The sequence below is a fragment of the Schistocerca nitens genome, chromosome 1 (assembly GCF_023898315.1).
Source record: "Schistocerca nitens isolate TAMUIC-IGC-003100 chromosome 1, iqSchNite1.1, whole genome shotgun sequence".
Classification (NCBI taxonomy): domain Eukaryota; kingdom Metazoa; phylum Arthropoda; class Insecta; order Orthoptera; family Acrididae; genus Schistocerca; species Schistocerca nitens.
In genome coordinates this window covers 26,100,374-26,115,573 of record NC_064614.1, presented here as the reverse complement: position 1 = coordinate 26,115,573, position 15,200 = coordinate 26,100,374, and the positions used below count along the sequence as shown (strand labels likewise).

At 46.6% G+C, this 15,200-nt stretch overlaps 1 protein-coding gene and 1 pseudogene across 1 annotated transcript in view; one reads left to right on the top strand and one right to left on the bottom strand.

Annotated features, from left to right (window-relative positions):
• Positions 1–15,200, top strand: part of LOC126257762 (Down syndrome cell adhesion molecule-like protein Dscam2) — a 381,956-nt gene that overhangs the window by 115,810 nt on the left and 250,946 nt on the right. The window contains exon 4 of the mRNA XM_049955588.1: positions 15,002–15,155. Coding sequence (XP_049811545.1) covers positions 15,002–15,155 — 154 coding nt within the window. The remainder of the gene's footprint in view (positions 1–15,001; positions 15,156–15,200) is intronic.
• Positions 1,870–1,987, bottom strand: LOC126210144 (5S ribosomal RNA; annotated as a pseudogene).

Here is a 15,200-nt window from a genome sequence, read left to right as displayed (position 1 = left end):
TTTTCTAAACGCAAAGAAAGTTAAACCAAAGGAAATTCATCGGCAAATCTGCGACGCTTACGAACAAAATGCTACGAGTGATTCAACGGTTAGAAGATGGGTCAGACTGTTCAATGAAGGGCGTGATCGAGTGCACGATGAAGAACGAAGTGGACGCCCGTCTGTGGTTACTGAATGAACTGCATCACACAGCTGAATACTCCGTACAGACAAGACCTCGCTCCTAGCGACTTTCATCTCTTCGTACACCTAAAATCTGTCCTTGGTGGTCAACACTTCAACGAAGATGACGAGCTTAAAGAACATGTTAGCACATGGTTGAATACATAGGCGCAAACCTTCTATGAAGAAGGCATACAAAAACGTGTGCTACGCTATGACAAGTGCCTACAAAATTCGGAAGCTATGTAGAAAAGAAGTTTAACAGTTGTAGATTATTGTACAATAAATATTTTTTCTGTATCTGTACACGTTTGTTTTATATAACCAAACGGAACTTACTTTGTAGACGACCCTCGTAATTCACGTCGTTTCCAGCTGAAATCTGGAGCCAGAGAGTGTCCACTCGCCGGCCAACATTCCAGTAACGGCCGGCAGACAACACATGATTTCTCACCCACGCTCCTCACTAGCTGTTCAAAAGCAGTGCATAGGGGCTTGTTGATCAGCGAGAACAACAAACAATCTCTGCTGAAGTAGCAGTCCTATCTGGCACATAGGCCTCTAGTTGTACTTGAACGTCCAGGTGAAAATTTCAATGAGAAAAATTTAAAGATGGACAATAAAAGTTCATGATGTCCCCTAAACTCACTAGCGGACTTGCACAGTTATCTGCTGGCGTGAATTTGATTGTACGCGCTTGGGACCAGTTGGAAAATGCAGCGTGTCGTCACAGGACGGCCTGAGGAAGGCCGCCATCGGAGAGTAGGACATTTCGACCCTCTTGTGAACAGAACTCCAAGCAGAATCCAGGCTTGTCACACTACACAATGTGCACTTTCGAAAAGAATTCCTTCGTTTCGTTATTGTCAGCCCGTTGCACATTAACGTTATTTATAATAGTTTCTAAAGGCTAATTCTTTATTCCCGGCTACTCTTGAGTCTAAGCCCTCAGACGTTAGCAGATATATGGACATGGTGCAAAACGTTCTCTGAGCAGTTTACGAAGGCAATAGGAATTTTGAATGTACGCACAATTTTCATAATAACACATAGCAAAAGAAAATTTAAGGATCAATGTGCACATAATTTGTGTCAAGGCTCAATGACACCTCTAGAGTAAAAAAAAAAAAAAGCACTCCGTCTTCAAGCCACATGTGGCCCATCGGGACCATCCGACCGCCGTGTCATCCTAAGTTGAGGATGCGGATACGAGGGGCGTGTGGTCAGCACACCGCTCACCCGCTACTATTCGGCCGAGTAGCTCCTCAATTGGTGTCACGAGGCTGAGTGTGCACCCGGATAAATGGAGCCGGCCGGTGTGGCCGAATGGCTCTAGGCGCTTCAGTCTGGCACCCCGCGGCCGCTACGGTCGCACGTTCGAATCCTGCCTCGGGTATGGATGTGTGTGTTGTCCTTAGGTTAGTTAGGTTTAAGTAGTTCCGTGCTTGTGAAATCTTATGGGAGTTAACTGCTAAGGTCATCAGTCTCTAAGCTTACACACTAATTAACCTAAATTATCCTAAGGACAAACCCACACACCCACGCCCGAGGGAGGACTCGAACCTCCGCCGGGAACAGCCGCACAGTCCGTGACTGCAGCGCCTTAGACCGCTCGGCTTTAAGTAGTTCTAAGTCTAAGGGACTGATGACCTCAGATGTTAAGTCCCGTAGTGCTTAGAGCCATTTGAACCATTTTGAACCGAAAAATGGCAACAGTGCATGGCAGCCTGGATGGTCACCCATCCAAGTGCCGACCACGCCCGACAGCGCTTAACTTCGGTGATCTGACGGGAACCGGTGTATCCACTGCGGCAAGGCCGTTGCCCGACATCTTTAGAGTACGTCTTGAAAGTAGGACTTGAAAACTAACAACCATTATAGATTGCAAACGCTGATAGTTTCTTATACAGGGTGTCAATAACATCCCGCAGTCATTTAAAACAAATAAATCTTGGAAACTATGAGAGACCGAACGTTGTGGTTTCTTGTAAAACGTTTAGCACCTTTTAAAGTTTTTTTTTTCTATTATGCCAGACATACGAAGTGTTGCCCACTCCTCGTTCATGAACATTAAGCCGACATTCGAGTTCTGTCCATGTACAACTCAGAATTGCATCATTAACAGTTCTACTTGCTTCATTGATTCGTATGCGAAGGGTAGCAATATCATTGACAGGTACTGTGTCAGCGCGATCCTTGAAATCCAACAAAACGTAGGCTAATGGTGTGACATCTTGGAAACTGGGACCATCACGACCCACCCGCCTCTCAGGAAATGTGTCATCCGAACTCCAACTGAGGCAGCACCATTATGATCGAAGATGACGGACAGCTGCAGGTCCTCGAACTGTGGTACAAAAAACTGTTCGAGCACGTGCAGGTAAACATCTCCCCTATGGTTTTCCCTGCGAAGACTTCCACCGTTGTTTTGGAGGGTGGCAGCAATACTGAACACACTATAAAAGCTCTCAAAGGGACTCGTTTGGAACCTATGAAGCGATATTTGAATCTGATTTCAACTCATTTATTTTCTCCCAAAATCATTCTCATTATCCGCGTGACAGGCAATCCGCAGTGAGAAACGACGGCTGCAGAAAGGGGTGAAATCTCTTGCCTCACGCCCTGAAGAAGAAGTTTAGTTCCGGAAGTCATCCTCCTCTCAAAGCCGATCGATTCTGACACACAGCCAGGAAAACCAAGAGCGCGAGCAAACTTTGCTCTGGCTGAGAAGCACTTCTGATTTAATTAGATTAAATTGAAAGAATAGAAGGGAATGTACTGTAATTTAGCTCCGGTGTTAGCTTTGATGCCAACTCTTGCCTTTGCGTTGGACGATAATGAGTCTTTCGTAAACAGGAAAGGTCAAACAGCACATATTATAACCCGCTATATCTAATTACTGTTCTACTAACAATGAAACTATTGAGGCAGCTGCACCAGCGCCATGTTAGGAGAGCAACTATGAAGTGCCGTTGTGTCTTTCTCAACCGCGAAATATTCCGTGTCATATTTGCTACTTACAGAAAAAAAATTTAAGATAGTGTTGAAAGATGCAACGCATATCTGTGAAAGCATGTAAATAAAAGGAGGGTTTGTGAAAGAGGGATGGGGGTGGCAGGACGAGGAAGGTTATACCTTGTCATCTGTTGACGTAGTGATCAGGAGAAATGAAGTTCCAGCTCAGTCATCGCGGGTTTGCCTTCAATGTGTAAAGAGAACCATTAAAAAACCTAGGAATGCTCAGCAACCCCAAGTATAAGGCAAGTTCTCAGCGAACACCCAGATACTAGTATATCTATTTTCTACCAAAAATAATTAGTTGCTTCATTTTTAAGGATAACAGTATGATTTTGGATGTTCAGCCGAAGCTTAGATTCCATGTTGTAGTTGAACTCCAGGCAGCGAGTAGGCGTAATAGCTCAGCTTGCTGCGCCTGAAGAAGACGGCTGTGTCCGTCGTCGAAACATTTTGCATAAACTGACTTCAACAACTCGGCTGAACTGCTGAAAGCAATCTATTAATGGACTTTATAATTTAAGTTTCACAGATTCATAAGAAAATCCGAAAAGAAATTTTAGCATTTCACTGTACAAATTCATAATTTTACTCAAATAAAATAAATAACTGTTTTAAGCAATAACATTCACTTGTAGCAATCGTATAAGTGCGGTTACTGGCACGAATTATGCCGACACTAAATCAATTACTAAGTCCAAGATCACTCGTATATCTAAGAAGGAAGTGTATCTAAGAAAATAGAGGGTAGACGGCACCGTGTTGGTAGCACGGCGAGAGCGCCAACATCTCGCCACATGAGTACGGTGGCCAATACCCGTCAGTTCAGTGTTCGCGCTTGACATTGTCTGATGCATTTCCGTCGTACAAGGACTGTTCCACAACTACTCTGCTTGTCACCTGGTTACACCCTCTATTCGCTCCTTGGATTGTCTCTCCGCTGCTTTTGGCCCTGTCATCATTGTGGCGACGGCTTAGCGTAGCGCCTCGTTGACGTCTAGGTTGTTTGTCCTCGTTTTGATGTGTCGCATTGTCCGCAATCACTGTCGTATCTCTTTCTCCTACCTCTTCCGCAGGCGACTCTCCCGCCTGGCGGCTTCCGCCGTTCACCATTGTTCCGGAACTTGTGCGTGCGTGCCCTCTCCGGCTACCTGCGTGTATAACAGTATGTGTTGACATACACTGAAGACCCAAAGAAACTGGTACACCTACCTAATATCGTGTAGGGCCCCCCACGAGCTCTCAGAGATGCCGCAACATGACTAAGACGTTATTCTACACTCATGCTCATAAATTAAGGATAATTGCAGAAAGTGGTGCCACACAACGTGGCACTACACGAATCTGGCACTGATAGCATAGGCACATAGGGAACACACACGACACAGATCTGTAAGTCCACAGTATTGGTGATAAGTTGAGAAAACCGTCCCGCAAACACAAGTGCTACAAAACGCCATTGTTTCCTGCGCATGTACGCCGACATCAATATGGGATATGATCACCACGCACACGTGACACAGGCCGCACGACGGGTTGCCATACTCTGGATTAGATGGTCGAGCAGCTGCTGGGGTATAGCCTCCCATTCTTGCACCAGTGCCTCTAGAAGCTCCTGAAGTGTCGTAGTGGTTTGAAGACGTGCAGCGATACGTCGACCGAGAGCATCTCAGACGTGCTCGATGGGGTTTAGGTCTGGAGAACGAGCAGGCCACTCGATTCACCTGATATCTTCTGTTTCAAGGTGCTCCTCCACGATGGCAGCTCGGTGCGGCCGTGCGTTATCATCCATCAGGAGGAAGGTGGAACGCACTGAAGTCCTGAAAAGGCGGACATACTGGTGCAAAATGACGTCCCGATGCACCTGACCTGTTACAGTTCCTCTGTCAAAGACCTGCAGGGGTGTACGTGCACCAATCATAATCCCACCCGACACCATCAAAACACGACCTCCATACAGGTCCCTTTTAAGGACATTAAGGAGTTGGTATCTGGTTCCTGGCCGACCGGAGTGCCCGTGCGGTTCTAGGCGCTACAGTCTGGAACCGAGCGACCGCTACGGTCGCAGGTTCGAATCCTGCCTCGGGCATGGATGTGTGTGATGTCCTTAGGTTAGTTAGGTTTAATTAGTTCTAAGTTCTAGGCGACTGATGACCTCAGAAGTTAAGTCGCATACTGGTCAGAGCCATTTTTTTATCTGGTTCCTGGTTGACGCCAGATGAAAACCCGGTGAGAATCACTGTTCAGACTATACCTGGACTCGTCCGTGAACATAAACTGGGACCACTGTTCCAATGACCATGTACTGTGTTCTTGACACCAGGCTTTACGGGCTCTCCTGTGACCGGGCGTCAGTGGAATGCATCTTGCAGGTCTCCGGGCTAATAAACCATGTCCATGTCTATTCAGTCGTCTGTAGACTGAAGACAACTGTTCCACTGGCTGCGGTAAGGTCCCGAGAAAGGTTACCTGCAGTACTCTGTGGCCATCTGCGGGTACTGATGCTGAGATATCGGTCTTCTTGTGGTGTTGTACGCTGTGGACGTCCCGTACTGTAGCTCCTGGACACGTTTCCTGTCTGCTGGAATCGTTGCCATAATCTTGAGATCACACTTTGTGGCACATGGAGGGCCCGTGCTACGACCTGCTGTGTTTCACCACCTCCGGTCACCCTAGTATTCTACCCCTCATAATGTCACCAATATGTGTTCTTTGAGCCATTTTCAATACACAGTCATCATTAGCACGCCTGAAAACGTCTGCACACTTACTCGCTGCACTGTACTCTGACATGCACCAACACACAACTGCGTATGTGAATTGCTGCCGGAGCCACCGTGCGACGACCGCAGGTCAAATTCACCGCATGGTCATACCCCGAGGTGATTTAAACCCGCAAACCGCCCACCAGAGCGTTGTTTCACCAAGTATCAGCATTATCCTTAATTTATGAGCATGAGTGTACTAGGGAATAGGGAAACAAATAGGAAGGACTGGGCTCCTTTTGTTATTACTCGTTTTATTTAACCATCAAATAAACAAATTCCTTTGAAACAAAAATGTCTTAATCCTGATTACTTTAGGTAATAAGAATAGTAAGACACCAAAATTTAGTGAATCTGCTACCAATGTCTTTTATGAAACAAAGTCTATCTCAAATATAAAAACATTTTAAAACCAGTAACAATTATGCGCAAGACGGCTTAAATTAATTCACAATTGTATGTTGCTCTTCAGACAGAGTTTAATAAATATAAGAAATACCCAAGTAGTGATAATTAGCACCAGAATTAATTAGCGAGGGGCGACGCCAGGTCGCTCGAAGGCAGAACGAAAACTTAACTTGGAGAAGCCAAGACGGAAGGCAGAAGCCCGCAGTTCGTACAAGACCCACTTCTCGAGCTTCGATCCGGAATCACCTCCCGCTACCCAGGATTTCACAGCCCCGGTACCAAAAGGTAGAAAGGTAGCGATTACTCCAAAACACCAGCCAGCCAGCTGTAACATTTAACAAGCGCACAGAACAGGTCCGCAGGGACAATGTAAACAACCACCAAAAGATATTAAATAACAGGTTAAATTATGCACTAATCGAACGGCTCACTGCCTTTGCCCCATTACGAATGAACTACACAGGCAAGGTACAACCAACAGTGCAAAACTTATCATTAACCTTAAGGAGAATTGCCTGCTATTAAGATATAAAAAAACGAACAATTACTAGCAAGGCCAGCGGGCTCTCCAATCTTAGTCACAATTAAATTACGTGAACTCTTATGCCACACGGTTCAGTGAAAACCGTAACGAGCACAATTCTGAAAATTTCATTAAAAACTTTACTGGGGCTCACTACGCTAAGGCTGCCAAACACTCGAATGCAGTATATTTGATAAACAAATTACGGCCTTGCAGCTGATTACGTATCACATCAAACAACAATTTCCCACGAGCTGGAACAGGCACGCTCGTGCATTATATTAATATTTAACACCTGTCTTTAACACCATGAACTCGTTACAGGCACACCTTTACTTCCACGGGAACACCCACGCGCTTACAGTTTACCAGAAGTGAGGTAGCAGTCCTCAACACCTTCACACACCTGCCCTATGTACAGTCTCACTTAACTTTTCACTGGACGTCCGATATGGCTTGCGTCGGGTACAGCAGGCGGCAATAAGGCAGCGGACGACCGTAACAGCCGTGTCCGAAACTGGCAGCACGCAGCCCGAGGCAGCAACAAGTCATCTCACAGGCGACAGGAAAGGTCTCCACCATGATGCCCGCTCTATTCCAAAGGAGCTCCGGCCTCAGGTAACATCAAACGCCAGCTGTCGACGTTCTTCGCGAGAGCATCCAGTTAACTCCTCCGGCAAGGATAAGGCAGCCAAGACTCAGTGCGCGTCACAAGCAAAGATAAGAGCGCGAAGGCGACGTACGAGAAACACTCCAAACGAAGTGCACACTATTTTTTTTTAAATCCATCTTTCATTCTGCATGTTTGAAATTGTAAATTGTGTAGATACATCCTTTAGGAACAATATTTTCATTTCTCCACATGATTTCCATCCCTCTCAACTGCCTTACGCCATCTTGGAACCAGCGCCTGTATACACGCACGGTGAAATTCTGGACCAACCTGTTGGAGCCACTGTTTGGCAGCGTGCACAAGGGAGTCATCACCTTCAAACTTTATTTTATGACAGCACGTTGCTTCTGACGAACGTCAAGTGTAGCAACCATCTTGAAGACATTCTGTGACGGCGCCACTCACGGGAACAGGTTGAACTAAGTTAGCAAACAAACGGGAAGGATGTATCTACACACTGTAAAACTTTCACACATGCAGAATGAAAACTGTATTTTTACAAAAATAGTGTGCATTTCTTTTGGAGCGCCCCTCGTACTTGCAAATACGCTGGCGCGCCAGCAAAACGCCACGGGTCAACGACGTGGCATGGACTCGACTAATGTCTGAAGTAGTGCTGGGCAGAATTGACACCATGAATCCCGCAGGGCTGTCCATAAATCCGTAAGAGTACGACGGGGTGGAGATCTCTTCTGAACAGCACGTTGCAAGGCATCCCAGATATGCTCAATAATGTTCGTGTCAGGTGAGTCTGCTGGGCAGCGGAAATGTTTAAACTCAGAAGAGTGTTCCTGGAGTCACTCTGTAGCAATTCTGGACGTGTGGGGTGTTGCATTGTCCTGCTGGAATTGCCAAAGTCCGTCGGAATGCACAATGGACACGAATGGATTCAGACGATCAGACAGGATGCTTACGTACGTGTCACCTGTCAGAGTCGTATCTAGACGTATCAGGGTTTTCATATCACTCACACTGCACCCGCCTCACACCATTACAGAGCCTCTACCAGCTTGAACTGTCCCCTGCTGACATGCAGGGTCCATGGTTTCATGAGGTTGCCTCTATATCCGTACACGTCCATCCGCTCGTCCGACCAGGCAACATGTTTGCTGTCATCAAAAGTCCAATGTCGGTGATGACTGGCCCAGGCGACCAGGCGAGACGTAAAGCTTTGTGCCGTGCAGTCGTCAAGGGTATACGGATCGGCTTTCAGCTCCGAAAGTCCATATCGATGATGTTACGTAAAATGTTTCGCACTCTGACACTTGTTGAAGGCCCAGCAATGAAATCTGCAGCAATTTGCGGTAGGATTGCACTTCTGTCATGTTGAACCATTCTCTTCAGTTGTCGTTCGTCCCGTTCTTGCAGGATCTTTTTCCGGCCGCAGTTATGTCGAACATTTGATATTTTACCGGATTCCTGATATTTACGGTACACTTGTGAAATGGTCGTACGGGAAAATCTCCACTTTATCGCTACCTCGGAGATCCTGTATCCCATCGCTCATGCGCCGACTATAACACGACGTTCAAACTCATTTAAATCTTGGTAACCTGCCATTGTAGTGGCAGTAACCGATCTGACAACTGTGCCAAACGCTTGTTGTCTTATACAGGGTGTTACAAAAAGGTACGACCAAACTTTCAGGAAGCATTCCTCACACACAAAGAAAGAAAATATGTTATGTGGACATGTGTCCGGAAACGCTTGCTTTCCATGTTAGAGCTCATTTTATTACTTGTCTTCAAATCACATTAATCATGGAATGGAAACACACAGCAACAGAACGTACCAGCGTGACTTCAAACACTTTGTTACAGGAAATGTTCAAAATGTCCTCCGTCAGCGAGGATACATGCATCCACCCTCCGTCGCATGGAATCCCTGATGCGCTGATGCAGCCCTGGAGAATGGCGTGTTGTATCACAGCCGTCCACAATACGAGCACGAAGAGTCTCTACATTTGGTACCGGGGTAGCGCAGACAAGAGCTTTCAAATGCCCCCATAAATGAAAGTCAAGAGGATTGAGGTTAGGAGAGCGTGGAGGCCATGGAATTGGTCCGCCTCTACCAATCCGTCGGTCACCGAATCTGTTGCCCGCATCTCGTGGTCGTGCGGTAGCGTTCTCGCTCCCCACGCCCGGGTTCCCGTGTTCGATTCCCGGCGGGGTCAGGGATCTTCTCTGCCTCGTGATGGCTGGGTGTTGTGTGATGTCCTTAGGTTAGTTAGGTTTAAGTAGTTCTAAGTTCTAGGGGACTGATGACCATAGATGTTAAGTCCCATAGTGCTCAGAGCCATTTGAACCATTTTGAACCGAATCTGTTGTTGAGAAGCGTACGAACACTTCTACTGAAATGTGCAGGAGCTCCATCGTGCATGAACCACATGTTGTGTCGTACTTGTAAAGGCAAATCTTCTAGCAGCACAGGTAGAGTATCCCGTATGAAATCATGATAACGTGCTCCATTGAGCGTAGGTGGAAGAACATGGGGCCCAATCAAGACATCACCAACAATGCCTGCCCAAACGTTCACAGAAAATCTGTGTTGATGACGTAATTGCACAATTGCGTGCGGATTCTCGTCAGCCCACACATGTTGATTGTGAAAATTTACAATTTGATCACGTTGGAATGAAGCCTCATCCGTAAAGAGAACAATTGCACTGAAATGAGGATTGACACATTGTTGGATGAACCATTCGCAGAAGTGTACCCGTGGAGGCCAATCAGCTGCTGATAGTGCCTGCACACGCTGTACATGGTACGGAAACAACTGGTATCTGCCAACTCCGCATTTGTAAACATTGCACTGACTACAAAACCACGTTCGTGATGAACACTAACCTGTTGATGCTACGTACTGATGTGCTTGATGCTAGTACTGTAGAGCAATGAGTCGCATGTCAACACAAGCACCGAAGTCGACATTACCTTCCTTCAATTGGGCCAACTGGCGGTGAATCGAGGAAGTACAGTACATACTGACGAAGCTAAAATGAGCTCTAACATGGAAATTAAGCGTTTCCGGACACATGTCCACATAACATCTTTTCTTTATTTGTGTGTGAGGAATGTTTCCTGAAAGTTTGGCCGTACCTTTTTGTAACACCGTGTATAGGCGTTGCCGACCGCAGCGCCGTATTCTGCCTGTTTACGTATCTTTGTACACTCCTGGAAATTGAAATAAGAACACCGTGAATTCATTGTCCCAGGAAGGGGAAACTTTATTGACACATTCCTGGGGTCAGATACATCACATGATCACACTGACAGAACCACAGGCACATAGACAGAGGCAACAGAGCATGCACAATGTCGGCACTAGTACAGTGTATATCCACCTTTCGCAGCAATGCAGGCTGCTATTCTCCCATGGAGACGATTGTAGAGATGCTGGATGTAGTCCTGTGGAACGGCTTGCCATGCCATTTCCACCTGGCGCCTCAGTTGGACCAGCGTTCGTGCTGGACGTGCAGACCGCGTGAGACGACGCTTCATCCAGTCCCAAACATGCTCAATGGGGGGATACATGCGGACGTGCATTGTCCTGTTGGAACAGCAAGTTCCCTTGCCGGTCTAGGAATGGTAGAACGATGGGTTCGATGACGGTTTGGATGTACCGTGCACTATTCAGTGTCCCCTCGACGATCACCAGTGGTGTACGGCCAGTGTAGGAGATCGCTCCCCACACCATGATGCGGGTGTTGGCCCTGTGTGCCTCGGTCGTATGCAGTCCTGATTGTGGCGCTCACCTGCACGGCGCCAAACACGCATACGACTATCATTGGCACCAAGGCAGAAGCGACTCTCATCGCTGAAGACGACACGTTTCCATTCGTCCCTCCATTCACGCCTGTCGCGACACCACTGGAGGCGGGCTGCACGATGTTGGGGCGTGAGTGGAAGACGGCCTAACGGTGTGCGGGACCGTAGCCCAGCTTCATGGAGACGGTTGCGAATGGTCCTCGCCGATACCCCAGGAGCGACAGTGTCCCTAATTTGCTGGGAAGTGGCGGTGCGGTCCCCTACGGCACTGCGTAGGATCCTACGGTCTTGGCGTGCATCCGTGCGTCGCTGCGGTCCGGTCCCAGGTCGACGGGCACTTGCACCTTCCGCCGACCACTGGCGACAACATCGATGTACTGTGGAGACCTCACGCCCCACGTGTTGAGCAATTCGGCGGTACGTCCACCCGGCCTCCCGCATGCCCACTATACGCCCTCGCTCAAAGTCCGTCAACTGCACATACGGTTCACGTCCACGCTGTCGCGGCATGCTACCAGTGTTAAAGACTGCGATGGAGCTCCGTATGTCACGGCAAACTGGCTGACAATGACGGCGGCGGTGCACAAATGCTGCGCAGCTAGCGCCATTCGACGGCCAACACCGCGGTTCCTGGTGTGTCCGCTGTGCCGTGCGTGTGATCATTGCTTGTACAGCCCTCTCGCAGTGTCCGGAGCAAGTATGGTGGGTCTGACACACCGGTGTCAATGTGTTCTTTTTTCCATTTCCAGGAGTGTATTTGAATACGCATGCCTATACAAGTTTCTTTGGCGCTTCAGTGTATGATAATGTGCAAAACTTAAGGACGAAAGTAACTTCCGCATGATGTGCCACTGCTAAGTAGCACAGTTCGAGGAAAGCTGCGCCACACATAAAAAGGACTGCTACTGGACAGTGCAGATGGCAGCTGAAACCAATACGCAATGGTATGAACAGAAATTACACTTTCATTGAAACACAACAGGTACCTTGGAGTCGCCGCGACTTCTGATTGTGCCCTGGACATTACAAAAGGCGGAACATGTTTTTTACCAGGGCGTATGATCTCCACGCACGGCAGTCCAAGCTCTAGAACCTGCTCCGAGGCTGGTCGCAGGGTTGATAAGGAGTTTTCGTCGTAGTGCATTCCGTTCCTCCACCAGCGCGTTTGGCAACCGGATGGTCGCTGGTGCACGTGGACTTGTTGCGATACACCTCCTTAACGCATCCCACAAGAGCTCGATGAGCTTTAAGTCGGTGTAACGGGCAGGTCAATTCATTCGTCATACATCCCCTCACTCCAAAAGCTTCTCCACCGGCTCAGTTGGATGCGGTCGCGCATTGTCATCCGTAAAAATGAACTCAAGGTCGAATGCAGCCCTGAAAGCCGCACTTGGGGAAGGAGTACAGTGTCAGAATAACTGGCCGGTGAGTGTACCGTGTACAAAGAGTCTGAGGTCAGTACGCCCATGCAACATTGTGACTCCGATGCCGTAACACATGGGTCATCAAAACGGTCATGTTCGATAATGTTCCCGGGTGCATCAAGTGCTCCCACGTCTCACCACAGAAGAAACCAAGTGCAGTGTGGATATATTCTGAGAAGAGTGATAAATGTTTACCAGAATGCTGTATTTCAAAACCGTGAAACTCGTGGGGAATACAACAAAGCTGATGAATCGCCTGAAAATTAATTACGCGTCTCTAAAAAGAGGATCAGGCAAGTACCCTGGTGTCTATTTCCTATTATATAGTAAAGTTCAAAGAACAGCATTTAACAAAAAATTAATTCACTGAAACTAAAAGAATAATATTTATTATGTGTTTCACAACTTAATAAAAATCTTTGTAAGGCAGAGGACACAGCAGCAATTTGCCATTAAAGACTCAGTGGAAATGGTTACGAAAGCTAGTGTTACTCAGTTCAGTTCCTGCAAAATATTTGTTCTTGTAAGCATATTCACTACAGTAGAAGCGTTAAAAACGACAATATTAGTTGGCTTTACTGATAAATGTTAAATAGCTATATATTTCTGCTAACTATAAAAAATGGTTACTGTAACTCATAAATCTAAGCAACTATTGTTAACTAGAAAAGGAGAAATATAAGTGGGATAAGCTCAGTTTTTTTGTAGAACAAATGATTTTATCATAAAAAATAATTTTCAGAGAACGCACTCTAAACCTAAAAATAAAGACATTACTTAAAGATTAATCGAATAATACACTATTAGGATACAATTAATGGATGTAAATTCGTTTCTTGTTGTTGTTTTGGTCTTCAGCTCTCCATGCTACTCCATCCTGTGCAAGCTGCTTCATCTCCCAATACGTACCGCAGCCTACGTCCTTCTGTATCTGCTTAGTGTATTCATCTCGAGGTCTCCCTCTACGATTTTTACCCTCCACGCTGCCCTCCAGTACTAAATTGGTGATCCCTTGATGCCTCAGAACATGTCCTACCAACCGATTCCTTCTTCTAGTCAAGTTGGGCCACAAACTCATCTTCTCCCCAATTCTATTCAATACCTCCTCATTAGTTATGTGATCTACCCATCTAATCTTCAGCATTCTTCTGTAGCACCACATTTTGAAACCTTCTATTCTCTTCTTGTCCAAACTATTTACCGTCAATGTTTCACTTCCATACAAATACTTTCAGAAACGACTTCCTGACACTTAAATTTATACTCGATGTTAATAAATCTCTCTTCATCAAAAACGCTTTCCTTGCCATTGCCAGTCTACATTTTATACCCTCTCTACTTCGACCATCATCAGTTATTTTGCTCCCCAAATAGCAAAACTCCTTTACTACTTTAAGTGTCTCATTTCCTAATCTAATTCCCTCAGCGTTATCCGATTTAATTCGACTACATTCAATTATCCTCGTTTTGCTTTTGTTGATCTTCATCTTATACCCTCCTTTCAAGACACTGTCCATTCCGTTCAACTGCTCTTCTAAGTCCTTTGCTGTCTCTGACTATGAGTGAGTTTAACTTATGCTAAGAACAACACGCACATACCCATGTCCGAGGGAGGACTCGAAACTCGGGCGGGAGGGGCTACACCTGAATCCACCTGCACTACCTCCACCATATGTACAACATACCGTAATACATCACAAAAAGCCATTCCAGGTAGACGAAGAATGTGAAATGGCGGAATGTCAAGTATAAAACAAGGTTTGCATAAAATGTCAAGACTGTTGCACCGATTACACCTGTCATGTTCACACAACAGATGAATGAAGACTGACAGTAGTCTGTTGTACGAACATGAGCGTGTCTAGTTGGTGCAAGATGCGTGACACTTTATGTAATCCTTATTTTATACTTGACGTGTCGATATTTCACGTTCATCATGTCCCTGGAATGACCTTTTATGGTGTGACATTGTATGTTGTGCAGACGATAGGGGTGCTTCAGGTGTATTTTACGTAAGAACTGACGATGGCAACTTAGAGACTGCTGAAACTGGTCATCAAAATAAAGCTGTATTTCGCGATTTTGGCTGTTTGAAGTTCTCACTTCTGTATTTCATATTACTGTAGATCGCCTCAGCACTTGAATAACGTCAAGTGTATACGTTAATACCCATTGTTGACGTGTAATGCTGTGATTTGTGCCCTAAAGTTCGCCACAGTCAACAGACGGCAGTGTGGTATCTAAAAGAGCCTCTCTTGCTCCAGACACGGTTCCGGAGCTGCAGTCCACGTTCATCGAGCAGGCGCTGAGTCCTGGACCACCGGTCTCGCTCCGTTGCTCGGCAGCAGGCAGTCCACCCCCGCAGTTCACGTGGCTGCTGGATGGACGACCTCTGACCGCCGCGCGTCTCGGGCACAGGTCAGTACGCCTCTCACGCCTTGACCATCAGTGCGAACTGTTCTC